This window comes from Macaca fascicularis, chromosome 8 (genome assembly GCF_037993035.2).
Source record: "Macaca fascicularis isolate 582-1 chromosome 8, T2T-MFA8v1.1".
NCBI classification, from domain to species: domain Eukaryota; kingdom Metazoa; phylum Chordata; class Mammalia; order Primates; family Cercopithecidae; genus Macaca; species Macaca fascicularis.
This window is the reverse complement of record NC_088382.1, coordinates 57,359,064-57,385,832: the sequence shown is the minus strand read 5'-3', so window position 1 is coordinate 57,385,832 and position 26,769 is coordinate 57,359,064. Positions and strand designations below refer to the sequence as shown.

General features: G+C 41.1%; 1 protein-coding gene and 1 pseudogene across 47 annotated transcripts in view; one reads left to right on the top strand and one right to left on the bottom strand.

Annotated features, from left to right (window-relative positions):
- Nucleotides 1–26,769, bottom strand: part of SPIDR (scaffold protein involved in DNA repair) — a 484,346-nt gene that overhangs the window by 229,038 nt on the left and 228,539 nt on the right. For 16 of the 47 annotated variants that reach the window (XR_012416420.1, XR_012416421.1, XM_065519183.2 and 13 more), the window contains one exon: nt 11,828–11,905. The exons of 30 other annotated variants lie outside the window; for them this stretch is intronic. Coding sequence is in view for 14 of the 17 variants with exons in the window: in XM_065519183.2 (XP_065375255.1) it covers nt 11,828–11,905 (78 nt within the window). In the remaining 3 variants the exon portion in view is untranslated. Of the gene's footprint in view, nt 1–8,667; nt 8,810–11,827; nt 11,906–26,769 lie in introns of those variants that run through there. One more of the 47 variants, XM_045399098.3, reaches the window with a different exon arrangement.
- On the top strand, nt 760–2,116 carry LOC107130611 (NSFL1 cofactor p47 pseudogene; annotated as a pseudogene).

The following is a 26,769-nucleotide window of genomic DNA, read 5'->3' as shown; positions in this document are numbered from 1 at the left end:
TCAGGGTCCTTGCTTTTACACTCAGAAAGCTGCTTTCATAGTTAAAATATCAACTACAAGAAGTCGTTTTTCCATAATTCTTACAGAGTTTCAAGACTCAAGTTCAGTAAAAAGCCAAATAGCTTAGTTATTACAGTCATTAATAAATTTATTTAACATTCGTGCAGCATCGGAATGCAAGACATCTGGTTCTAATTTCAATTTTGGCTTAGAATAAAAGTGCCTCCCCCACAATACTTTGATTATAAACTATCCTTTTCCTCCTCTCTTTTTTTCTTCTTTGGAAGCTGTTGTCCTTCATTCTTGCTGGAAGCCACCTGACCACTGCCAGGAAGAAGAATGCAAAACATTCCCAGGAGCGGCCGTGACGTCAGCGCCACATTCCACCTCTCCGTGGTCAGGGCTGTCGGGAAGCTCCAGCCTCCAGCAAAACCACTGGGAGCGATAGTAGCTGAGGCCTGCACTAAATCATATTATACTAAAACCTCCTTCATGTTATGCTTTAAAAATGCACAATGTCTTCCCCCCAAAACAGAGAGAGAGAGAGGAAACAGAGCTGGCTTTATAAGCCATATTTACTGTTTATCTTCATATTTACTTTTTATCTCCAAAAACACTTTGGGTTTGGGGAAGAGAAAAACAAGTAAAAAGTGATTAACAATAATCCTCAGCAGACCAATCACCATAGGCAGCAGTGTGTGGACAGGGTGAGATGAACAACAGAAGAGTTTGGGTTTCAGCTAGCACATCCCCCTCTATTAAACCATCCTCAACAACCCAGTCACTAAGCTCCCTCTCAGGAGAAAGACAAAAGTCCCATTCAAGGATGCTTTAGAAAAGCTAAGAAAGTAGTGAACGCAGGGAGGTGCATGGGAGAAGATGGCAGTGGAGCAATAGGAGGAGCTGAGGGAGTTCGTGGTGGTGACAGGCACTGAGGAGGACCAGGCCTGCTTCTTCCTCGAGTCGGCTAACCTGGGACTTGCAGATTGCGCTAGCGAGCTTTTATGAGGACAGAGGGGACGAAGACATCATAACCATTTCAAAGGCAACCCCCAGTTCAGTGTCCAGAGGCACAGCCCCCAGTAATAACAGAGTGACAGCCTTCAGAGACCTCATTCATGACCAAGATGAGGATGAGGAAGAGGAGAGGAAGGCCAGAGGTTTTATACTGGGGCCTCAGAGAGAGGTAGACAGCAGACTGTCGGCCCTCCCAGAAAGAAAAGTCCCAATGAGCTGGTGGATGATCTCTTTAAAGGTGCCAAAGAGCATGGAGCTGTAGCTGTGGAGGGAGTTTCCGAGAGACCAGTACACCAAGACCATTTGCAGGAGGTGGCTATGGCCTTGGGGCAGCACCAAAGGAAGAGTCTGCTTATGTGGCAGGATAAAAGAGACAGCATTCCCACCAAGATGTTCATGTAGTACTGAAACTCTACAAGAGTGGATTCAGCCTGGATAATGGAGAACTCAGAAGCTACCAAGACCCATCCGATGCCCAGTTTCTGGAGTCTATCCACAGAGGAGAGGTGCCAGCAGAGCTGTGGAGGCTAGCTCACAGTGGACAGGCGAACTTGGATATGGAGGACCATCGGGATGAGGACTTTATGAAGTCCAAAGGAGCCTTCACTGGTGAGGGTCAGAAACCGAGCAGCACTGCCCCCCAGGTGTTGAGTACCATCTCTCCAGTCCAACTGGCAGAAAATGAAGCCAAAGCCAGCTCTTCCATCTTAATCGTCAAATCAGAGACTACCACAAACATCCAAATTTGGCTTGCAGATGGTGAGAGGCTGGTACAGAAATTTAACTACAGCCACAGATCAGCAACATCCAACTCTTTATTGTGGATGCCTGGCCAGCCATGGCTGCCACCAGCTTTATCCTCACGACTACTTTCCCAAACAAAGAGCTGGTTGACGAGAGCTGGACCCTGAAGGAAGCCAACCTGCTCAATGCTGCCATCATGCAGCGGTGAACCTAACTGCCCAGCCAGCTGCCTGGCCTCTCTCCTCTGTTTCCCACGACCAGTGGCCATGCCCCATGGGGATCGTCCCTCCTGCCCCCTTATGCACACCAGTAGTCCAGTGTGACCTCTTCTCCATAGCTCTGGGTTCTTAAGTCTTGGTTGAACATTTGTTTTCTTCTTAGTTGCATTTCCTGGGTTTTTGTGACGATCAATGGACTTTAAGGAAAAAAAAAAACAAAACCAAAAACGAGTAGTGGATGTATTTTCACTAAAAATAAATATTATATAGACATAGAAACTGAAGACTGTAATTATTGCAAAAAATTCCAAACATACACATAATTCTTACACAATTTTTCATTTGTAACTTCCTAGACTCTATCAACAATTCAACAAGTGTATCTGTTAACTATATGTGCAACTACATTATACACATTTTGGTTTTTTTGCAAATACTATACTGAATATTTCCCCATTCTATTTAATATGATCTTTCACACTTTATGAAACTCTAAAACTAAAATGATTTTTGGGAGGGAGAGAAGAGTTCTATTGCAAAAAAATGCTTATGCACATAATTTTTTTATGCTAAACAATTTCCTTGGAATAAACTCGCAGGCATGGACATTTAGATTAAGTATGCAATTTCTTTTGACACTTGCTACATATTGCTATGCTGATTTCCAAAAGAACTGTACTCAGTAAGACAATTACACATTTCAGCATACCCACTGTAACTTTGTCAGCATTTGTGTGTGCACACATAATTACACATAGAGTTGACATAGACATTTTGCCAAGATACTTTACATTTCTTTGATTAATAATGAGACTGAAGATTCCTTTATCAGTTGGGTTTTGGGCAACTTCTGAGGTGAGAATTTTTAGAAAAAAACCCCGACATTGCAAGTAATGATTATAGCTGAAATCAAAATGCAGATTTTACCTTCATCCAAACAAAAGAAATTGTTGTATTTGAGTTTCTTAATAATATATGCTGTTTTTAGAAGCATCAACATTTGACATGACACAAATTGTAGTTTCTGGATAGGCAGTGTGTGTGGTGTATAGATGTGTGTTAAGTGTGTGTCGTGTGTGTGTGTGGTATGTGCATAAGTGGTATGTGATGTGTGGTGTGTGTGTCACATATGTGTGAGTGCACCATACTATATGCATGCACACATCCACATGCCACTACAGTATTTGTGTTGTAACAAAAGAGAACAAGAAGTCAAGAGATGTATGTTGTAGACCTAGTTCTGCCCCAGAAAAGTTAATTACCTTTTCTGAATTTCTTTCCTCATCTGTAAGAATCTAGTTTTACGAATACCATACAGTTATCTAAAGAGGAAGTAAGAAAATAAATGTGAAAGTAGGCTGAAAAGTTATTTGACTTGCTTTTTTGTCTGTTAGATTTTGTAATGTGTTACTAGAGAAAGATATCCAAGGTATAAAACTGGGAGTTCATCATAGTTGCCAAAATGCCAGTCTATAAGTGGCACTCTCCTGGGCCCTAAAACCAAGTACCTTAAAACTTCTACCTTCTGCATAGTATAACAGCCCCCTGGAATAGAAACCAGAATACCTAGATGCCAGGAACGTCTTGATAAAATACAGATGTAGAAATACAGACTTAGGGGGATCTACTATGTCTCCTGCTTACCCACCTTGTAACTACACTCTCAGGAGGCCACGGACAGGAATTTCGGCCTGCATTGCAGATGCTGCCTCAAGGGCTTCTGGATTTCTACAAGAACAGGAATGGCTGAGGCAGCAGAGCTAAGTGTCCAGAGGCAAGAGGGTCTGGCTAACATAACAAGCTGAAGGGCCAAAGTGTGTGTAAGCTAGCCAGGTATTTGGGAGTGGACAATTAATGAGAGGGTTTGTAGGGCCAGAATAGTGAGAAAGCCTCAGACACTCTGATCTGATCTGTAGGCAGGTGACAGAGGCCTGGAGGGACATCCTCAACAGTCGCTGGTTTGATCGACATCCTCAATAGCCGCTCTTCTCGCGTCTGACAGCCTCTCACTGCAGGAGTGGTTGGTCCTTTAAGGAAGAACACTTCCATAATATGGTAATCATGTAACAAGTCTTTCTTCTACCCATTCCCAAAGGATGTGCAGCTGCTTTTGAGGAGAAAAAGAAATAACTGGACTTCTCAGCACTTATTGGACACTGTCCCCGAGGACTCAACACCTCTGTGTCCTGATGGTGGGGTGGAAGCTGCATGGGAGTCAGACACAAATGGAGGCTGTGGTATTATTACCTGACCAGAATCTGGGTTTACAGATGGGATCTACACTCACACACAGGGAGAATTTCCACAGTTGTGTCTTGACCTATGCAGTGAGCATTGTTAGAATTCAACGGGCTCAAGAAAAGCTTCTGAGCTTCTCTTCCCTGCCACAATAGCAACCGAAAGCAATATGGCATCTTTTAGAGGAATCGCCAAAATTAATGCCACTGTCAGAGACTTGAAAGGTTCAGGGTGGTGATTCCTACCACATCTCTTTTTTTGTGTGCAGGCCTGTGCAGAAGACACACAGGTCTTTTGAGAATAACAGTTGATTATAACAAACTCTATCAAGGAGAAACTCCAGTTGATCAAACCTGGTAGATCAAATCAATGCATTCCCTTATCTGGTGTGCAGCTACTGATATGACAAAAGTGGTGTGTGTTTGCGTGTGCATGTTTTCCTATCCCAATAGCAGGAAAACAGAAAGCTACTTGCTTTCACCATCTTGCCTGAGCACTATGTCAATTCTGGTTCTGTGCCATAACTCAGTCTATAGGAACCTCAATCATTTTACCAGCCCACAAGACATCATAGCATCACGCTGATAGGATTTGTTAGTGAGAAGTAACAATACCTGAGGATAGCCTGGTAAGGCAAGTATATGCAGGAGGGCAGAGAACACATACTCCAAAAATCCAGCTGGCTCCCAGGGTAGCCTTTTGAGTACTACCTTGATTTATTTACTGAGTAACCCATAAAGCTTCCAGTATTGAGCGGGACAAGAAAAAGTCCTCCATATGGGTTAGGATGGAAGAAGGCAAGCAACTTTGCCCTTGCCCCTGTGGCCAATGAACTGGAATACTCGAAGTCAAAACAGAATAGTGGAAAGTCCCAAGGTTTTGGGGTCACGCAACACTCCATATTGCAAATAACTATTTTCCTTTTGATACACACAGATTGACTTAATACTGGCTCCTAGTGGAGAATGAACAGGGGACATTTCACATTAGTTCACTGTGCAACTGTGGCTATGGAACCCACATGAACTGGGTGTTGAGGCTACAGAGAAGGACATGTCAAGGATACTGTGTCCTCAGGTAAAAGTCATATAGATAGCATATTTAGGTGTGAACAGCATCTGAACCTAAGTTCCGTCAACAGGAAGCTTATATTACTGATGTGCCTACTCTTGTATCCTGCCATCCTTCCCTCAGCCCCCACCAGGGCTCATGGGAAAGTCTGCATGACTAGTTGTCTGAGGAGCTGGTATCCAGATGGAGCAACACAATATGAGCAGCTGAAGTCGGCTGTTACAGCTTTGCAGCTTCCTTCACAGAAGGCCCTGACAGAGGAGCAGAGCTTCCCATAGCATGTCTTGGGTCCAGTCTGCCCAGAAGAGATGGCACGATCACACTGATTCATAGGCAGCAGCAACTACTAAGCTAAACCATTGGGAACATGCTTTAGGGGCACATACTATGGACCATCTGACTCAAGCTAAAGACAGCTTGCAGGCCAAGCCTCTACTCACAAAGAAATCAGAACACAGACGAAGGAGCAAGAAGACTGAGGAGCTGGCAGCAGGTGGCTGGGAAGAGGCATATGGGTGGATTTCCTGAACCAGGAGTAAGACAGAATACGGTGTTCATCTGAATGCTTACTGCAGAGGAGGCTCTCAGAAACCAGGTGGACATGAAAAATCACCCTATGAATGCTTGTCTCACTCTCTCCACAGTAGCCCAGAGGTTGCTCAGTGGGCTCATCAGCAAAGTGACCACAGTGGTAAAAGTACAACATGGGCAGCCTCCCTGCACAGAGCTCAGCTATTTCCTAACACAGTGGAGTGTCAACTTGCCAGGAACAACAATCGGTCTGGAGGGACCGCCTGATACATAACATCCGGTTAATTACACTCAATCACGACAGGATACCATTTTATCCTCACTCGAATATATACCTACTCGGGGTTGGTTTTGTCTTCACTGTCTGCCAGTAACACTGCATATGTCCTTCAACCCACTAGGTGATACATTTGGATATTTTAGGGCATGCAGACCATGAAATGGGTAGTAACCACTTGTAGAAATGAGAAGTCTAATAATTATGCATACTTCTTCCTTTCTCGGTGTGGCAAGTATATGTTTACGCATGTTAACTCATTTTCTTCCTCCATTTCCCCAGTTTTAGATAGGGTGTATTGGTGATACTAGCCTTGCAATTCATTCCATAGGTTACAGGATCCCAGAATTCTAAGACAGAACACTGCCTAAATTAGAGAAAGAAAGAAAGATCACCCTGAGAACCTGCACTGGTGGAGCTGACTGCAGAAACAAAGGAGATTTTGGGACTGCCCTCTAGGTAGAGCAAGATCCTCATTATTTCTACAGGGGAGAGCTGTATGATGGTGTAAATAAGTTGTTGCTGCTGTTGTTTGAAAATGTAAGGGGGTTGATACAGAACAGCCAAACATGCAGCTGCAATAGCAGCATGTGTGCTGAACTGTCTAGTAGCTTCCCTCCTCCCTGTGTTACTTCCAGGTGGGTGGGCAGCAGCCAAACATGTTCTGCTTAGAAAGCCTCATCTGCATTCTATCATGTGTAACTGAGCTCTCAACTCTTGTAGCATTACTGTAAGAAACAAAGGAGGTACTACATTTGCAGAAATGGTTTGAGAAAGTACAGAAACATCCACAGAAGGCATAATTTTCCATTTTGTAGTTTAAGATTGAGAAAATGATGAGTCAAAAGATACATTCAATGTGCCAGGAGGGCAATATTCAAAAATAATAGAATTACACAGACTGAAATTATGCATAAGATATAGGCTAAGTATACATATGGTTGAGAAGTGATGGCAAAAAATTCACAAAAGGTAAAAGTTCGGAGAGAGTGAACACTAACATCCGTAGTAGGGAAGCCTGGGTGGCACTGCTAGTTTTGTCACTAGATGACCACAGATCAGTGCATTTGAAATGCTGCCGTATCATTTGATGGTCTCTATTTCTGAACGTCATGGTGCTCAATTGTCCACAAGTAGTTCAAATGTTTTAATGAAGCCAAAGTGGTTCTAGAGCTATTCCGAGGATTCAAGTCTGCTTGACAGGAGAGACAGAGAGAAAACCTAGAGTGGAACTATATTTCAGAGGCAACCCCAAAGCTCTAAGTAACTTTCTGAGCCAACACTAATGCAAACAAACATCCATCATTTGGATGATACCAGTCTATATTCTAAAAGTCTGACAGTCATAGATTTTGCATGAACTTCTGTCCTTAGTTACATACCAATGTAGTACAGCCAAGAATCATGCATCAAGTAATGTGTTATGTACTCTTCATATTTTCTCTGCTTAGTATTACCAAAGCAATTTTCCATCAGTCAACAGGCATGTATTGAACGCCTCCAGGGCAGATAGCAATAAATGCTCACTGATCCACATAAATGGTTTTTACGGTTTCTTTCGCTAAACAGTTAGAATTTCTGATACTGAAAGGTAACTGAAGGAAAATAGAGGTGTTTGCTTCTAGATGGTAATGAAAAACCCAGTGGTAGCAATTACAAATATTTTTTTAAATGAGCAAAATAGGTACATATCGCGACACTGTTTATTCAGTACGTCATCAAAAAGCTAAATGAAGAAACACTGAATTTGGGATCCAAATGAACCAGCTAGGTAAAGGCACGGCAATTACTCAATATAGATATAACATATTCTTAACATTATGCCTTTCTTTTATGGCAAAGACAATGGAGTATATCATATACTATGGACTGGTTGAACATAAATGCAAACATGTTAGGTCTAAGTTGGTATGGCAAACATACAAGTCTTGACCTGATAGATGTGACATTCTCTCCCTTAGGCAGCAAAGGAAAAGCCCAGAAAATAGCACAGAGTATCTAGCATATACCAGCAGTAACAGTCAAAAAAACTTGGTCCTATTTTTATAGTCAGAATACAGACAGTCTTCCTAGAGACTATCTGGATATGTTACAAACACTGAAAGTATTCATTGTAACCCATAACTTAACCATTGTTTTGTATTACTGCTTTATTTTAAAACAAAAAAGCTATTTTTCAATAACGTTCTGGGTTGCTTTTAAAAATGGTGATTTGTATATTATAGTGTGTTAGATCATAGAAGAGCATATTTAACCTGGGTTGCTTTGATAAAGAAATTGCTGACCCAGTTATTCAAGATGGAACGTTTGCCAATGAGTGCCTTTGTTGCTCATTACCAGAATGATGCAAAGGAACTTTTAGATCAACTGGCCAACAATGTGCTTCCCTTTGGCCTATCACTGCCAAAACAAGGGAGAGACAGAGAGGGAAAGGCGTCATCCGTCCTCTAGTCTTATAAGAAAACACACATCGGTCTTTTTCTTTGTTTCAACATTGAAAGCTATAGTTAATTCTTGACATTCTGTTTGTATTGATGTCATAGTCAATTCAGAAAAGAAAGCAGTGCTTACCTTGCTTATTTGCTCCTCTTTGGGTACCTCTAAATCACTCTGCTGTGCAAATGCATGCCTTCTTTCAGCAACGAAGCACTGCCACAATTCCCTTTATTAAACTAACATAATGAACAGGCTCTCCACATGAAGACTCTGCCTTAGGTAGTTTCCTTGCTAGCCTGTCTTTAGAGTGATGCCTGACAACAGCTGTCTAAAGAGCAGATGGACTGTAGACAGATACTCCAACCCCTATAAAACACTGTATTTACATGCAATGTCAATTTAAACTAAACCCTTTACTCTTGTAGAACTAATACTTCCATCAAGTCTTACCAAAAAAAATCAAGCAAAATTAAAAGCTACGGTTATGCTAAATGAAAAGTTGTAAAAAGTTTACTCTTTATAAGTGCGCACAGACATTCTCTCCAACAGACCAGGCTCAGTAAATTCAAATGACTGAAGTCATACAAGGTATCTTATTTGACCACAGTGAAATGAAATTTGAAATCAGTAGCACTATGAAATTTGGAAAATTCACAAAGATGTGGAACTTAAATGGCACACTCCTAAATAACCAATGGGCCAATGAAGAAATCACAGGGACATTAGAAAATACTTTGAGATTAACAAAAAGGAAAATACAACAAAGCACAACTTATGACATCAAGCTAAAGCAGTGCTTAGAAGAGTATTTATAGTTGTGAATGCCTATATTAAAAAAGACAGACCTCAAATCAACCAAAACTTTCATCTTAAGAAACCAGAAAAATAAGAAAACAAAACCTAAAGCACACAGACGAAGAAAATGACAAAGATTAGGCAGAAATACATGAAATAGAGAATAGAAAACAATAAAGGAAACCAATGAAACCAAAAGATGGTTGCTTGAAAACACCAACAAAATTAACAAACTATTAGCTAGGCTGACCTAGAAAAAATGAGAGAAGGCTCAAATTGTGAAAATCAGAATGGAAAGAGGGGAAGCACTACCAAGCTTACAGAAAGCAAAGGGATTCTATAGCACATTAAAAGGAAATAAACTAAGCAACCGTATGCCAACAAATCAGAAAATGGAAATAAAATGGACAAACTTCTAGAAAGGCACAAACTCCCAAAACTGACAGGTAGAAATTAAAAATCTGAATAAATCTATTATGAATAAAGAAATTCAGTCAGTAACTTAAAACTTCTGACAAACAAACAAACAAACAAACAAACAAAATTAGGCCCAGACAGCTTCAGTGGTGAATTCTACCAAATGTTTAAAGATAAATTAATAACAATCTTTTACAAACTCAAAAAAAAAAAAAAAAAAAGAGTAGGGAACTCCTTCTATGAGGTCAGTATCACTCTCATAATAAAATAAAGGACATCACAAGAAAATTACAGACCTGTATCTCTTACGAATATATATGCAAAAACTCTGACAAAATGTAAGTAAACCAAATCCAGCAACACATAAAAGGGATTATATACCACAACTAAATGAGATTTATACCAGGAATGCTAGGTTGCTTTACCACTTGAAACTCAATTAACGTAATGGAATCATCTCACTAAGGAACAAAAGTCACAGAATCATCTAAATAGACACAGAAAAAGCATTTGACAAAATTTAATACGTTTTCATTTACAAAAATACTGTCACTGAAATAAGAGTTGGTTAAATAAGAGTTGGTTACAACTCAAAAGATTCACTGGGGTGGCCCTGTCTTATCAATGGAGAACATTACAACAGTCACCTGTAGCCCCATACCACTTCCCCTTCCCTGGGGTAAAAACATAAATAAATCATGCAAATGAACACCCTACTAAAAGATGCAGCATAAATTTGTCATAGATGGATTGAAAAATAAGAAGTATCTCACTTCACTCCTAAGAACTAGCAGGGCAAGCTGAGTGACAGTGAAAGAAATCCTTAGAAATGGGAAGTCTCCCTTGCTTTGAAGAGGGGAGGAGGAAGGTCTCAATCTCACATCCTAATAGCCATAGTAAAAGCCATACAAAGTGACATGCCACTTACTAGAAACACCTGTACTTCACAGTTTGTGAAAGACTTTCAGATATATAATCTCATTTGATCCTCACAAAAGCCTTGTGAAATCTAGTATCCTAAGCCCTTTCGTTTCAAATTATCAAATCAGAGACTAAATTGTGATTTATAAATCCCATAAATTCAATCAATATGAAGTTTGACAGTATAAACAGCTCCAAAGAGCAGTGAGATCTGCCCTCAAAGTGTTGATATGTATAAAGCCCTTAAAAGACAAGGGAGCGCTCATCAAAAGTTACTATTTTCATTGCTATGATTCCTTCTATTGGGTTCCTGACTTTGGTGAAGAAAACTACAACTGCAACTTCCCTTCACTCATTCCACACTTTATTAAGTGACTTCTTTGGGTCAGGTCACGTGTCAAGCACTCGGTCTATCTTCCCTTGTGGAGAATACTCCTATAACCCCAGCTATGGAAATCTGAAAACCCGTTCAATCAAATTACTCTGGAAATAGACAATCACAGAAATAGTTTGCTAACTTGATAAAGACGCATCGACATTTTTTTTTTTTTTTTAACATGAAGCTGTACTTGATAATTTTCCAGGTTTCAAGTTGGGTATCAAAATTTGAGAGCCTTCTCTAGTAAAACTTGAACTCCACCCCATCCTCTCTCATACTCGCTTCTAAGAACGCACAGGAGTCACTTGACTGAAGTAGCTAGAATCCAGTGACACATACCACAGAGGTGACCAAGGTTTTCAGATCACAACCATAATGAACCTCAAAGTCTATACAGCTGGGACTGCTGATTTTACTCTGGGCCACAGATCCCTGTGACAATCAAATATAAAGGGATCCTCTTCCTAGAAAAAAGAGCATACACTAACCTTCACAGAATCCCTATCCCAGAGTTAAGACAATGACACTGTTCATCAATTCCTTTGTCTTATCTTTGGAGTTCAGCTTCTTAGTCACCTCCCTCAGAGATAATCTGTGCAACTACCTATCCTAAATGGGCCATCCATTCCTCTACACTAACTACTTTTGGGATGACACTCACCTCAAAGGGGCAGCAGAGGGAAATGATTTGGTGCTACAGGGAGTATCTCTTCAGGGCTTATTAGAACCAAGAAAGGCATTTAGCCTGCCCTGTTTGGGGTGTGGACAGACTGCATATCTTACCTCTTGGGCTGCCATTTTCTACTAACTCTTGTTGACTGGCAGGAAATAAAAAAGTTGATATAAGCTGGATGACATAGCCTGTAAAGATTTTTAACAGACAAAAACAAACAAGGCTTACTTTAAAATAAGTAAATATGCCAAGATACAAGAATAAAATAAAGTTTTAAAAAGACAACCCCAAGCATAAAAGACACACACACACACACACACAAAGTCAAGTGGCTATGACTCCCTGAATGGGAAAGAGCAGGGTCTCTATAGCTGGGTCAGCAAGAATAGGGAAGCCCAGACCTGTCCCCTGACTCTGTGCACCACCCACTGTGGAGGGGCGGAGGGGCCTTTCCTTGGGGAGGGGGCAGCCAGCAAGTGGGAATTTTACAGGTCAGGATTGAGTAAGGAAAGGAGCAGAAACGCTTCTTAAAAACACAGCTGCCGAGATCACGCCACTGCACTCCAGCCTGGGCGACAGTGTGAGACTCCATCTCAAAAAAACAAAACAAAACAAAACACAGCTGCCCATGAGGACTCAGCTGGGGAGGGGTATCAAATCCACAATACGAAGGTCAGAGGAATCAGGAGCTGCGCCCTCCTCCCTCATACCTTGCCAACTTCTCTTTATTTTTCAGGAAGCATCTCTCAAGTCTATGCCTGGGCTCAGTGCGTAGATAGGAGCCCTATAGAAACCTCTCTCCAAACACTTTTCACCTGTAGTTGCCTTGCTTGTCATTTCTCCCCTTCACTAGGTGGTAGAATGAGGAAAAGATCTGTGCCCCGGCACCTACAGCCTCAGAGAACATTTGCTCCATCCGTGTCTGCTGGCCCTGCACATGAGAATGCAAGCAAAGGCACCAGCTAGAGATGGTCTCATCTAGAAGACGAAGTCATGAGACTTTTTTTTTTTTTGAGACAGGGTCTCGCTCTGTAGCCCAGGCTGGAATGCAGTGGCACATCTCAGCTCACTGAAACCTCCAGCTCCCGGGTTCAAGTGATCCTCCCACCTCAGCCTCCTGAGTAGCTGGGACTATAGGCACACGCCACCATGCTCGGCTCAGCCTCCCAAAGTGCTGGGATTAGGCCAGAAATGGAAAGATGTATACGAGTTTGAGGAGTCCCAAAGGGTACAAAAAATTAAAATGAATAAGCGTTTGAGAGATTTCAAAGCAGAGGTAAACACTGAGGGTGGAACTGCTCATGACAATATCAGCAACAGAAGGGAAGTAGGTACTTCAGGTACAAATACCTGCTGACCACGCTTAACATGTGCTGTACATAACCTGTAAACTGAGTCCTCACATGAAAACTGACAGATGCTAAGACATGAAGAACCATGCCAAAATATTTATTATTTACTCTGAGTAGAACAATATATGAAAAATATTGGCTTTGGTCTACATTAAAAGTGATATTATCATCTATTTGCAATTGAAGGCAGATCACTATCTTACCTAAAATGTAGCTGAATATTTTAAGGAAAAAAAGCAGAGACTAAGAACTCTACTACCTCCAGAGAGTTCCTCTTCAACAACTTCAAGTAGTCCTTTCTAGTCTTTTTTAAAACTCAATTATGTAGAGTCAACTTTGTCAATAATATAATCAGCCTGGTCACTCACATGGGCTGATCTCCCACAATTGTTTTCCTACCTCCAAGTTTTTTTTGTTTCTTTGTATTCATTCTGTCCATAGTCATTAAATACACATTGAAAACAAACACTGAGGAGGCCAGAAATACAGTGGTAAGCAAAACAGGTGCGCCCTGATGGAGCCTCCCAGGTTCAGGCGATTCTCCTGCCTCAGACTCCAGAGCAGCTGGGATTACAGGCATGTGCCACCATGCCTTACTAATTTTTCTATCTTTTTATAGTAGAGATGGAGTTTCTCCATGTTGGCCAGGCTGGTCTCGAACTCCTGGCCTCAAATGGTCTGCCCACCTTGGCCTCCCAAAGTGCTGGGATTACAGGCATGAGCCAATGCGTCTGGCCAACCATTAGTCTTGGAACCTAGAGCTGCATTACAATTCTTAGTTTTTCACTTACCGTTATACATACAAATGTCCAATTATATCCCTGTTTTCCCAGATCTTTCTCATATAATACGAAACCTAAATGAAATGTAACGACCAGAATAGACCATTACACCTTATAGCAGTCATAACATTGTGATAGTGACCAAGAAGTCAGTCAGAAGACAGCAGCACCTCACATATACTCAACAGTAATATCACAAAGATAGCATTAGAGTGGTGATTTCTGTGCTGTCTTTCAAGAAAGAGCCTTCACCTTTTCTGCCATTACCACCATCACTATTCAACAGTATCATGATGGCAGCTGGCTTTGCCAATTATGTTGAATTAACTTTTCAATATCCCTTTTTGCTTTCATAACAAAGAGTGGTTGCTTTTATCAATAAGGTCCAGCAAGGTTAGTAAAATTACTATTAAAGCCTCTGAAGTTTGCACAATGACAAATCAAATCCATTCCCAATGAAGGGTTTAATCATTACAAAGGAATGAAGAAACCTCTCATAGAGCCTCAGGAATAGATGCTGAGACCCTTCTTGCTGACTTGGCTCATCTGGAGAGGAAGGAGAAGATGCTGTGCCTTTTCCAGACTCTCAGCTGTGCCTCATATAAACTCTGAAATCCAAGTCAGGCCACATTGGGAGCACACAGACTGCGCTGATCCCTGAGAACAGCGAGAACACTTGATCCCAGATTGTACACTTTGAGTTTATATGAACGAAGCTGTTCACCATGCTGACATTTGACGTCATCCATCAACTACCCACTAACACTATCTATTAGTGCAGAATGCTTGGAATTTCCTCGTTTTTGAAGAGCTGGAAAGTTTCAAGTACGGGCCTTACATTTTAACAAAATAGTACATGCTATTACTTTTAGGGATTTAGGACCTTTCCTCCTGGATTACTCAATTAGGACATACTCATCTAATCAAATACTTAACCCACACACTAAGAGACAAACATGTTTGTTTCTAAGATATAGCTTTTAAACAATTCCATGAACACTGTAGGGTAACATTTTAAATCAGGTTAACTGCTTTCCTCCCAATCTTTTACTTTAGACACTAAATCCATCTTGTCTTTTCCTTATATTCACCTCTAAATCTTCAGTGCCCAGCAGCACAGTATTCAACTGTGGCCAGGCTGGTCTCGAACTCAGGCAGGCTCTCATGAGTATTGGATGGATACATTTTCCTTCATTAGGTAGATTTTAAACAGGAAAATACTGGTAAAATAGGGGAAGAAGTTCTCCAAGATATTATATTACTTTTTCTTTCACCCTGAGCCTCAAATAAGATGAATTCACCTTTTTTGGCTGGTGGTCCAATCTTTTTACTGTGATTCATTTAAAGCTCAACACTGAAGAAACTATTGTAGTTCTCACAACACTATTGGACTCGAACTGTTAGTGTTCCTAGCTGCTGTTCAGTTCTTGAGCACAAGCTATTCTGCTTTGTAAAACTGGTAAGCCTTACTTCCCCAAACTTACAGTTCTATTAGTCTACAAGAACTTTCCACTAGAATGTGTAGCAAAGTCCTTTCTGACAAGTTGCCCTGGGCCCCTCCCTTCCTGGTCTGAAAAGAGCAGGCTGGCTTCAGGCCACTCCCCAGCCCCTGCTCATGGCTGCTTTACCACTTGAAGGAGAACCTCAGCCACAGGATCAGGCACAGCTCTCCCTGCATTTCCCCCGACTGCCCCACTTCACTTGGGGAGTGGAATTCAGCTGTGGGCTATGCTGCTATGTTTATAACCTTGAGACAGAAGTTGCACCCGCTATGGGAGTCAGAGCAGGGGAAACCTTCTCTTATAATATACTTCCCAGCAAAGTAAGACAGAATGTGCTCCACATCCCTTTTCTTTCTTTCTTTTTATTTAGACAGAGAGTCTCACTCTGTTGCCCAGGTTGCAGTGCACTGGCGCAATCTCGGCTCACTCCATCCTCCGCCTCCCAGGTTCAAGTGATTCTCCTGCTTCAGCCTCCTGACTAGCTGGGATTACAGGTGCCCACCACCACCCGAGCTAATTTTCTGTATTTTTAGTAAAGACAGGGTTTTACCATGTTGGCCAGGCTGATCAGGAATTCCTGGCCCCAAGTGAACTGCCTGCCTCAGTCTCTCAGTGTTGGAATTACAGGCGTGAGTCACCGCACCCCGCCCCACATCCCTTTCTTTAAATTTTTTTTTTCACTGACTTTATACCACTTTTGGATGAGATGAGTATCTTCCTAACCAAAACAAAGAACAAATGGAAAAAAACGACTCAAAAGCAAATCATGTATTATTACCACAAGCTAAGAATGGCCTGGATGAGTAAGCACCTTTGCTAATTAAACACGGCTTCCAATTAATTCCTCAGAAATCAAAGTTATGTTCTGTGGTGAACATTTCCCTATATTCAACAGGTTTAGAGCTATAATCGTAGGTAAAGCATTCAGTTACACATTTTATAGCCAGTTTAAGAAGGTCCACCTGATGTCTCACTGCAATTACACTTTATGAACATTTTACTGGGATCTCCTTTTTGATCAACAGATGAGTATCTGTGAACACTGAGAAATGCTGCTACTTGATGGAGGAGAACCTTGAAGACTTAAACCACAGTGACCATGTGTTCATATGAACCCAAACTGTCCTTGCTAGGATGAATGTGGCTCTGCAGCATGGGCTCCCCAGTGCTTTGTTCCAGCACATGCTGCTCTTAGGCTCCTCACTTTCTGCAACCTCAGCTGACTTTTAAAGCAGTTAGTTCATCTACACTCAACCAAGAAATGAAACATAACCGAGGTCTGTCCTTCCTGCTTCTTCCATCTCTGTGAAGGTGCCACCATCTCCCAGTCAAGGCAGCCTAAAACTTCCAAGATGAAACTGTCACGCACAACCCCAATCCTCATCCTTGGCACTCTCAGAAGCCTGTCCCTTCTTGTGGCTGGTCAATGCTCCCCACCACGCTGTCACCACCCCACTAGTTGCTCCTCCTCTCACTGCCTTTTGCCTCCTCAGAGGCAAACCTCCTCAGAGGTGTGTTTGTCGCCAAGGCTGGAAGCCCAGCCCACCCTCAATTCATTCTTCACATTATTTCTGTTGGTTTTCTAAAACACAGACCTGATGCACGTCCTCTGGTACTCCTTGTGCTTTCCATACTGCATCTTTTCCTCACATGAAGTGTCAGCCCTTCATGCCCTGGGTGCTTCTAGCACTCTAGCTTCAACCTTCAACTCTAGCTTCAACCATACCACTTCCCCTTCAAATGTTCCACTTGGGTGAGTTATCCCACCCCTTGCTGCCCCTAATCCTGCAGCCAGCCCCTACAATTCCTCCTTCCCAGCTAAGCACAGCTGTCTTTCCTGGGGGCGCCTCCCCTAGGGCTCTGCCTCCCCATGCTCCCCTCTGAGCCCTGACAGGCTCCCCCTGCACCCTGCGTGGCAACTATCTACTTACAGGACTGTCATTTCCACCAAGACCCTGAAATGGCTGCATCCTCAGCACTCTACACTAAAGATATTTACTGCATGAAACAAAGGATGAAAGTATGCCAGCAGTATAACTTTAAACTCACTGCCACTTTAATACTTACTGAGGGACAATCTGCAAGAAGCCATCATTTATTGAGCAGCAGCTTAAAAGTTTGGCTCTTTTATTCCCTCCTCTAGATAGCTTAAGGAATATTCCAGGACTAAATTTCTAAAATTACTTCTACTACATAAAATATTACAAATTACTATGAACAATAAAATAGCTAAAATTAATTGAGCATTGGCCAGGCGCGGTGGCTTACGCCTGTAATCCCAGCACTTTGGGAGGCTGAAGCAGGCAGATCGCTTAAGGCCAGGAGTTCGAGACTAGCCTGGGCAACATGGTGAAACTCCGTCTCTACTAAAAATACAAAAATTAGCTTGGCACGGTCACCAAGCACCTGTAATCCCAACTACTCGGGGGGCTGAGGAAGGAGAATTGCTTGGACCCTGGAGGCAGAGGTTGCAGTGAGCTGAGACAGCACCACTGCACTCCAGCCTGGGCAACAGAGTGAGACTCTGTCTCCAAAAAAAAAAAAAAAAGAAAAAATTATTGAGCATCTTCTATATACAGACTCTGGTACCAGACACTATGCTTCATTAAGTTTTTCGTAGCCCCTGAAGTGTTTTTAATCTCCATTTTACTCATTAGGAAACTATGTTCAGAGATGCTTAAAACTTTCCCATGATAAGAGGGCCAATAAATACTACAGAATCTACAATCTCACTGAGCTGTTATTCTGGCAGCTTGTACCAACAGATATTAACAGAAATCATCCTAATTAAACAGGATATTATATTTGTCCTCCTGTATTATTTTATTTCTGTATTACAGCTTCCTCCTTATAAGGAAATTTTTCTGAGGTGTCACTACCAGATATTGCTGTGCTTTTCTTGTTAACAGATCTGTTTCCGGGCAGAGTCCTGAGCCTTGGTGTTGACCGAGTCTCCTACTTTAACACAGCTTGCTGCTTCTCTTGCATACAGATTTGTGCACTCTGTGAATCCTGGTATTTTTCTAAGCCAATTAAAATCAATTTTTAAACAAGATAGGATGCAAAATAAACAAGCAAATAAATGAGAACTGGTGACCTAGATACAACCTTGGTTCAGCAAAGAATCAGAAGGACCAGGTTGGGGTGGTCTGGGCAGGGGTGGAGGGAGTCTCGGAGGCGGTGAGGTGAGAAAGGGGCAAGGTGTGTCTCAGGAGGAACAGAAGGCTACCTGTGGGGAACTGTGTGACTCACAACGGCACGACTGTGTCTTGCAACTTAACTGAATCAATCTGGACTATCATTTATTGAACTGCTGCTGTTTATTGGCCGCATGCTGGGTGCTTTCACATGGCATTTTCATATCTCCTAATCGCCCTAATGAAGTAGCTGTAAACGCTGTGTCACAGCTGCGGAAAAGGGAATTTGTGGCTCATTGCCTGTCCAATCTCAATCACAAACTCAAGTGCTATCACTTAAGTGCTATGCCTTTTATTAAAATGAAATCAGTAACTTAAAAAATAGACTTTTCTTTTTCCAGTTATAATATTGTATCAAACCTCCCACAACTCTTCCACTGCTAAATTTGACTGGCTTTACAAAAAGGGGAGAGTGGCGGGGCGGAGGGGGGGAAATAGTGTATTGGTTTAGATAAAGAAATCTTAACCATTTACTTCTTATCTTTTGGGTCCATTTTATGTGTGTCTTCTTGGCTCTGGTACCAATATACTTATTATTTCCTCTCCTCTTCATAGTTAAAACTGAATGTAAAGTCAGCACCGCATTCTCTGAGTGATACAAAAGGCGAGAAACACGTAGCCTTTTATTATAATTCTTTCACAGAAAAGAGTTACATTCAAATCCTTAGGTACATACAAGGCTACCAATTACCTAAAGATTATCAAAGTGATATTTTACTTGCAGTTTTAATTGTAATAAAAATTATTCTTCAAATTAGTGCATGGCTTTAAAGATCACTGCATGATCTTCGGATTATTTTAATTACAAAATAATGGTCTGACACACAACTATTCCTCAATATCTGTTTCTTTACATGAAAGGTAGGAAAGAAATTAAAAATAAAGTAAGTTTGAGACCAGACATCTTTGCTATCTTTCATGACTACACTCTAATCCGAGCATGCTCTGGGCCCAGCAGGGGCCCAGAGCATGCCCTGGGAGAACAGTGAATTGAGGGCAGGGTGTGCTACCAGCCTGTTTTCCTAGCAGATCTGCTAATCCAGGAGAGAAGGGACCAGTGCAGGTATACGAACTCAGCTACATTTATCTTCTGAGCTGCATGTGAGGACAATATTGCTGTTTCAAGTGGTACAAATAAAAAGCTTCCTTTCCCAACACACACTCTTTTTTTTTGGAGACAGAGTCTCGCTCTGTCACCCAGGTTGGAGTGCAGTGGTGTGATCTCGGCTCACTGCAAGCTTTTCCTCCCGGGTTCACGCCATTCTCCTGCCTCAGCCTCCGGAGTAGGTGGGACGACAGGAGCCTGCCATCACGCCCGACTAATTTTTTGTATTTTTAGTAGACACGGGGTTTCACAGTGTTAGCCAGGACGGTTTTCGATCTCCTGACCTCGTGATCTGCCCGCCTCGGCCTCCCAAAGTGCTGGTATTACAGGCGTGAGCCACCGCACCCAGCCTCCCAACAGACTCTCTTATTTGTCCCCTGTCATCTTAGTAGGTGAAGAAAACCTATGAAACACTTCCAGAACATCAAGCTGCTTTACCAGAGGTCTAAAGGAGCTTAAAGCAACATAAGAGAATTGGCTTTCCATAACTTTGTTTTTTTGAAACTACTGGGAAAAATGACAATAGATAAAACCCAAGCTGACCTAAAAGCCAAAGAATTAAATGTTAATTATGGCTTAGCCACAGATGTAACTACTTTCAGCAAATCAACTACAGTTAAAAACTCTGTACTCTTATCTGTAACATGAAAATAACAAATTCTACTGACATTCTACAAAAGAGGGCAGGTAATAAATTCTCTGTTGGACTGAATTCTCATTTCTTAAATCAATTCTTTAAAAAAGCTTAGGATTCTAGATGTTGGAATAAAATCAAACAGGTGTTTCATCTTGTTGACACCGAAAAATCTCTGAAGCCAACTTTGAAAAGGGAAGAAATTGAGAACTCCATTTTCATATTACTGACTTGTCTGAAGGAGAAAATGTGCCAGACGGCAGCTTGATAAGTTCACAGATCTCCTAAAGGCAAAGAGCTGCCACCAGAAAGAGAACCAACACTCAGAACTACTCCTGAGAGTGCGATGTTGTGACTGGGGCTAGAATAATAGGCACTGGCATTCCCACATTCTTACCCTTTGCATTATTCTCACAAGATTGTATCTCTCAAAGAGCTAAAGATGGCATACTTATAGAGAAAAATTATTAGGTAAGCCCAAAATAAACAAGACATTCATTTTCAAAATACTACTTCTGAATTTTCAGAATACACATGGGTATTCTACACAGAATTAAAAGACCTATTTTATGAGAACTATACTCCATAATATGCTGAGGATTCATGGTCAAATATATAGAAAGAAGGACCTCCACTTAGCAATCATTCATCAGACAGGTTTGATATTTTTCCTTTTGGTCAGTTTTTTTTCACTCAATAAGGAATGCTGAAGGGATTCTAGATAGCATGACCACACAGGTTGGAAAGAGAACTCACCCACGTGAGAACAACTGGAAGCCCAGCGATCATGCCTGCTCGTGTTCTCCTTGTCTGCTTGGCACTAATTTAGCAAGAGAGCACTACTGTTGAGTGAACACCACCCACCTCTCCTACTGTAAGCCCTCTGGCCTATAAGTTGTGGATGAGAATAAAAACTTTCCAACCATTTGTGTCTTAGCTGGGGTAGGAAGATCCACTGAACCATGTATTTTCATAGGTGCAAATACTAGCATACGAATTCCCATTCTCCTCCGGGTTTCTCACAAATCAGTTGGGATCTAATTTATAGATCCTGTGAGAAAATATGAAGACTATACGGCTACACTGGTCTTGCAAAGCCAAAATTTCCACTTAAGCCACAAATCATACTTGCCTCACTCCAGAAGCTCATAGTGTAGAAAAAAGGCAGACATGCAACCACAGATCCTATTGAATGTGCTAAAATAGATGCGTGTGGAAGGCCCATGGTGCCACGCAGAACAGAGGGACCAAGTATGTCCAGCGTTGGGAAAACGATGGCAGTGAAGGTACAAAGAAAAGGAGCAGAAGAATTATGAGCTTTTCAGGCAGACCAGTGGTGGGAACGGCTACTCCAGGAAGAATTAACAGAGCCCACAAAGCAAGGAGACACGATGGGAACCCTAGGTGGTCATAATAAGCCCTTATCATTTTGAGAACAAGCCAAGTCAAAGGCCACCTCTATCCTAATCCTTTGCCTTTAGCTTATAGATTATGTTGAAAAAAGAAAATAAGCTAGAAAAAGTAAGGAAAACCTTCATTCTAGCTGGGACATGTGTGGGTGTAGCGTATTATGCTTCTACGCTGTGAACTCACGGAAGACAGAGAATATGCTTGCTTCCAAGACCTTGTAAGATAGAATAAATCTGTATTAAATTATAAAATATTTTGTTCATATATATAATTAACCTGATGGGTGTGTTATGTGTCCAAAAGCACGAGTGTGCTAAGTGGTGTGTTCTTCCAGATGGCAGCCCTGGAGAGAGTGCAGGGGCTGGCACAGCCTGGCCATCCAGGCAATCGCAGGTTGTACTGAGGCCAGTAACTCAGGGGTGTGCTGGTTAACACCCAACCCCCAGAAGACCACCGCCAGAAAGGAAAGATTTTCTTAAGCAGTGAAACTGTTTGCTTTTCCAGTCTTTACCTTTGTGATAAAGAATACAAATGGACCCACTGAGAGGCTGCATTAGATATGAAGCATTCCATTCATTCAATAATGTTTAATATTTAACCATAAGTTTATTGCTCTAACTGTAAAGTTCTTACTAGGGCTTCAAAGCTGTATCAAAACTATCTTATACCTCTGACAAGTAATTACTTGGGTTGTTGCATCAAAATTACTTATTTTGAGGTCAGTGATGTCTAGATTCTCTAAAGTAAATAAACTGTGCTCTAGGAGAAAAAGTACAGTATCCTCTCAATAACTCACATTCTTTCAGAAACAAAATAGCACATTTCACCTCTACGACTTCACTTAGTTTACACTGCATGTGTGATATCAGCAGTGTTTTACTTGATCCTTGAACACCTGCAATACTCTGCAAAATTATGTTACAATAATCTGAAGAATTTCTCCTGGGCCCCACTGGCCCCTGAACCCAGAACACTCTCCTGGAATGTTGGTCATCTCTCAACAGAGTGTCCACCCTTCAGGTCAATCAGACACAAGCTCTCCACCAAGCCTTCTTGAGTTACATGATCAGACCTTGCAGGGAGACAGTCATCATCCCAATCTCTCCTAGGACAGAATGTGAAGGAGGGGTTAGCCCCAGAGCAGCAGACTTGTACACGGATGTCTGCAACAAGCTGCAGCTTTGTTCAATACGGCAAGGCCTTGACTGCAGCCTTCCTGTGCAGCATTTACTACTTTCAGGGAGACTATATAGAAAATGGGGGAAGATACGGAATAACTCTGAGGGTTGCTGCAAGGTTAAAGGAGATTCAGGAATTGGGCACTGTACTGGCATACAGTGAACATGAATGTAAAAGTTTGCAATCACCACTCTTATACTATTTATAAGTCTAATAATTAATCAGTTGGAGCATAACTGGCATTTTGGAACCTTGTGCACTCACAGACATTACAATAAAGGAATTATTGCCCTTAATTCAATATACCCATTCCTAATATGAGAACTAAGTTTTACTAAATATTTTATTGTAAACTATTTAGTTTTACTAAATATTTTATTGTAAATGTACTACACAAGTATGAATTTGGGTTACAAAACTAATTTATGAACTGAAACAAACACCAGAGAAGAAGTAGCCAATAATAACTTTTAATTGCTCCCTTCTCTTTTTATATCCATTTTTATTGTCATAAAACATATCATCATTTTGACCATTTTAAGTGGACTATTCTGAGGCATTAAGTATATACATGATATTATATATAACCTTCAACATTATCTATTTCCAGAACACTTTCATTTCCTGAACTGTTTTCCTTAGTAATTGTGCCTTCTTATATTTCCAGCAGAAGTGCAAAAGCATTCCAATTTCTCTGCATCTTTGCCAACAATTTTTATTCTCAGTGGTCTTTGATCAAAAAGTGGTATCTCATTGTGGCTTTGATTTGCATTACCCTAATGACTAACGATGTGGAGTGTTTTTCATGTGTTTACTGGCAATTAGTGTATCTTTTTTGGATAAATGTCCATTATAATCCTTTGCTTGTTTTTGAACTGGGCTTTTTTTTTTTTTTTTTTTTTTTGACATTGAACTATCAGAGTTCCCTATATATTCTGGATAGTAATCCATTAGCAGATACACAATTTGAAAATCTTTTCACACTGTATGGGTTGACTTTTCACTCTTCTGAGAGTGTTTTTTGATGCAGGAAACTTTCAAATTTTGATAAAGTTCAACTTATCTATTTTTCTCCTTTGTTGCCTGTGCTTTTGGTGTCATATCCAACAAATCACTGCCAAATCCAGTGTCATCAAGACATTCCCCTATATTTTCATCTAATTGTTTTATAGTTTTGGCTCTTAAGAGTTTCAGTCTTTAACCTATTTTAAGTTGATTTTTGTATATGGTGTAAAACAAGGGTTCAATGTCATTAATTTGCACAGGGATTTCCAACTTTCCCATTTGTTGAAAAAGACTGTTCTTCATATTGAATGATCATAGTGCCCTTGTCAAAACTCACTTCATGGTCAGGCGTGGTAGCTCGGAACTGACCAGCAGTTTGGGAGGCTGAGGTGAACAGATTACCTGAGGTCAGGAGTTCGAGCCTGGGCAACATGGTAAAACCCTGTCTCTATAAAAATACAAAAATTAGCCAGGCGTGGTGGTGGGTGCCTGTAATCCCAGCTACTTGGGAGGCTGAGGCAGGAAAACTGCTTAAATCTGGGAGGCAGAGGTTGCAGTGAGCTGAGATTGTGTCTCTGCACTCCAGCTTGGACGGCAGAGCAAGATTCCATCTAAAAACAAAAAACAAAAAACAAAAACAAAAGCAAGAAACAAAAATGAAACTCACTTCACCATATATGTAAGAGTTCTTATTTGTGGGCCGTCTAATTCTATGCCATTGATCTCTATCTCTCTCCTTATACTATTACCCTAGTGTTCCGTTGTTGTTGTTGAGACAGAGTCTTGCTCTGTCACCCAGGCTGGAGTGCAGTGGCACCATCTCAGCTCACTGCAAGCTCTGCCTCCCAGGTTCACACCATTCTCCTGCCTCAGTCTCCCGAGTAGCTGGGACTACAGGCGACCGCCACCACACCTGGCAAAATATTTTTTTGTATTTTTAGTAGAGATGGGGTTTCACCGTCTTAGCCAGGATGGTCTCGATCTCCTGACCTCATGATCCGCCCATCTCGGCCTCCCAAAGTGCTGGGATTACAGGCGTGAGCCACTGTGCCTGGCAAGCACCCTAGTGTTTTAATTGCTGTAGATTTATATTAAGATTTGAAATCAGGAATTGTGAGTCCTACATATTTGTTCTTCATTTTCAAAATTATTTTGGCTACTTGAGGTCTGCTGATAGTCCATAGGAATATTCGAATAGATTTTCTACAAAAATGCTGTTGGAATTTTGATAGGGATTGCATTGAACCTGTAGATTGCTTGCTAGGATACTGGCACCTTAACAATATTAAAGCCTGAAATTCATGAACATGGGATGCCCTTATATTTATTTATGTCTTCCTTAATTTCTTTCAGCAATGTTTTGTAGTTTTCTTCTTTACCTTTTAAGTTCAGGGGTACATGTACAGGTTTGTTTTATAGGTAACATATAATAGAAATTTGTTGTACAGATTATTTCATCACCCAGGTATTAAGCCTACTACTCATTAGTTATTTTTCCTGATCCTCTTCCTCCTTCCACCCACCCTCTGGTAGGCCACCATGTCTGTTGTTCCTCTCTATGTGTCAAGGTGTTCTTATAATTTAGTGCCCACTTATAAGTGAGAACATGTGGTATTTGGTTTCCTGTTCACGCATTAGTTTGCTTAGGATAATAGTCTCTAGCTCCATCCATGTTTCTGTAAAATCATGACCTAATTTTTTTTTTTAATGGTTGCATGGTATTCTGTAGTATATACATAGCACATTTTCTTTGTTCAGTCTACCGTTGATGGGCATTTAGGTTGATCCCATTTTTTCGCTATTGTCAACAGTGCTACAACAAACATGCTTGCCTGTGTCTTTATGGTAGAATGATTTATATTCCTTTGGGTATATATACCCAGTAATGGGATTTCTGAGTCAAATTAGAGTTCTGATTTTAGCTCTTTGAGGAATGGCAATGCTGCTTTCCACAGGAATGGCAATATTGTTTTCCACAATGGTTGAAGGAATTTACACTTCCACCAACAGTGTACAAATGTTCCTTTTTCTCCACAACCTTGCCAGCATTTGTTATTTTTTGACTTTTTAATAATAGCCACTCTAACTGGTGTAAGACGGTATCTCATTGTGGTTCTGACGTGCATTTCTCTAATTATAAGTGATGTTTAGCTTTTTGTCATATGCTTGTTGGCCATATGAATGTCTTCTTTTGAAAAGTGTCTGTTCATGTCATTTGCTTACTTTTTAAAAGAGGCTTTTTTTTTCCTTGCAAATATGTTTAAGTTCCTTATAAATGATGGATATTAGACCTTTGTCAGATGTGTAGTCTGCAAAATTTTTCTCCCTTTCTGTAGGCTGTTGATAGTTGTCTCTGTTGATAGTTTCTTTTGCCGTGCAGAAGCTCTTTCATTTAATTAGATCCCATATGTCAATTTTTTCCTTTTGTTGCAATTGTTACTGGTGTCTTCAGAATGAAATCTTTGCCTAAATCTTATGTCTAGAGCGGTGCTGCCTGGGTTGTCTTGCAGGGTTTTTATAATTTTAAGTTTTACATTTAAGTTTTTGATCCATTTTGAGTTGATTTTTATATATGGTGTAAGGAAAGGGTCCAAGGCTCAATCTTCCACATGTGGTTAGCCAGCTATCCCAACACCATTTATTGAATGGAGTCCTTTTCCCATTGCCTGTTTTTGTCAGCACTGTCAAGGATTAGATGATTGTGGGTGTGCGGCCTTATTTTTGGGTTGTTTATTCTGTTCCACTGGTCTGTGTGTCTGCTTTTGTACCAGTACTATGCTGTTTTTGTTACTGCAGCCCTTTTGTATAGATTGAAGTCAGGTAGCATGATACCTCCAGCTTTGTTCTTTTTGCACAGGACTGCCTTGGCTATTTGGGCTCATTTCT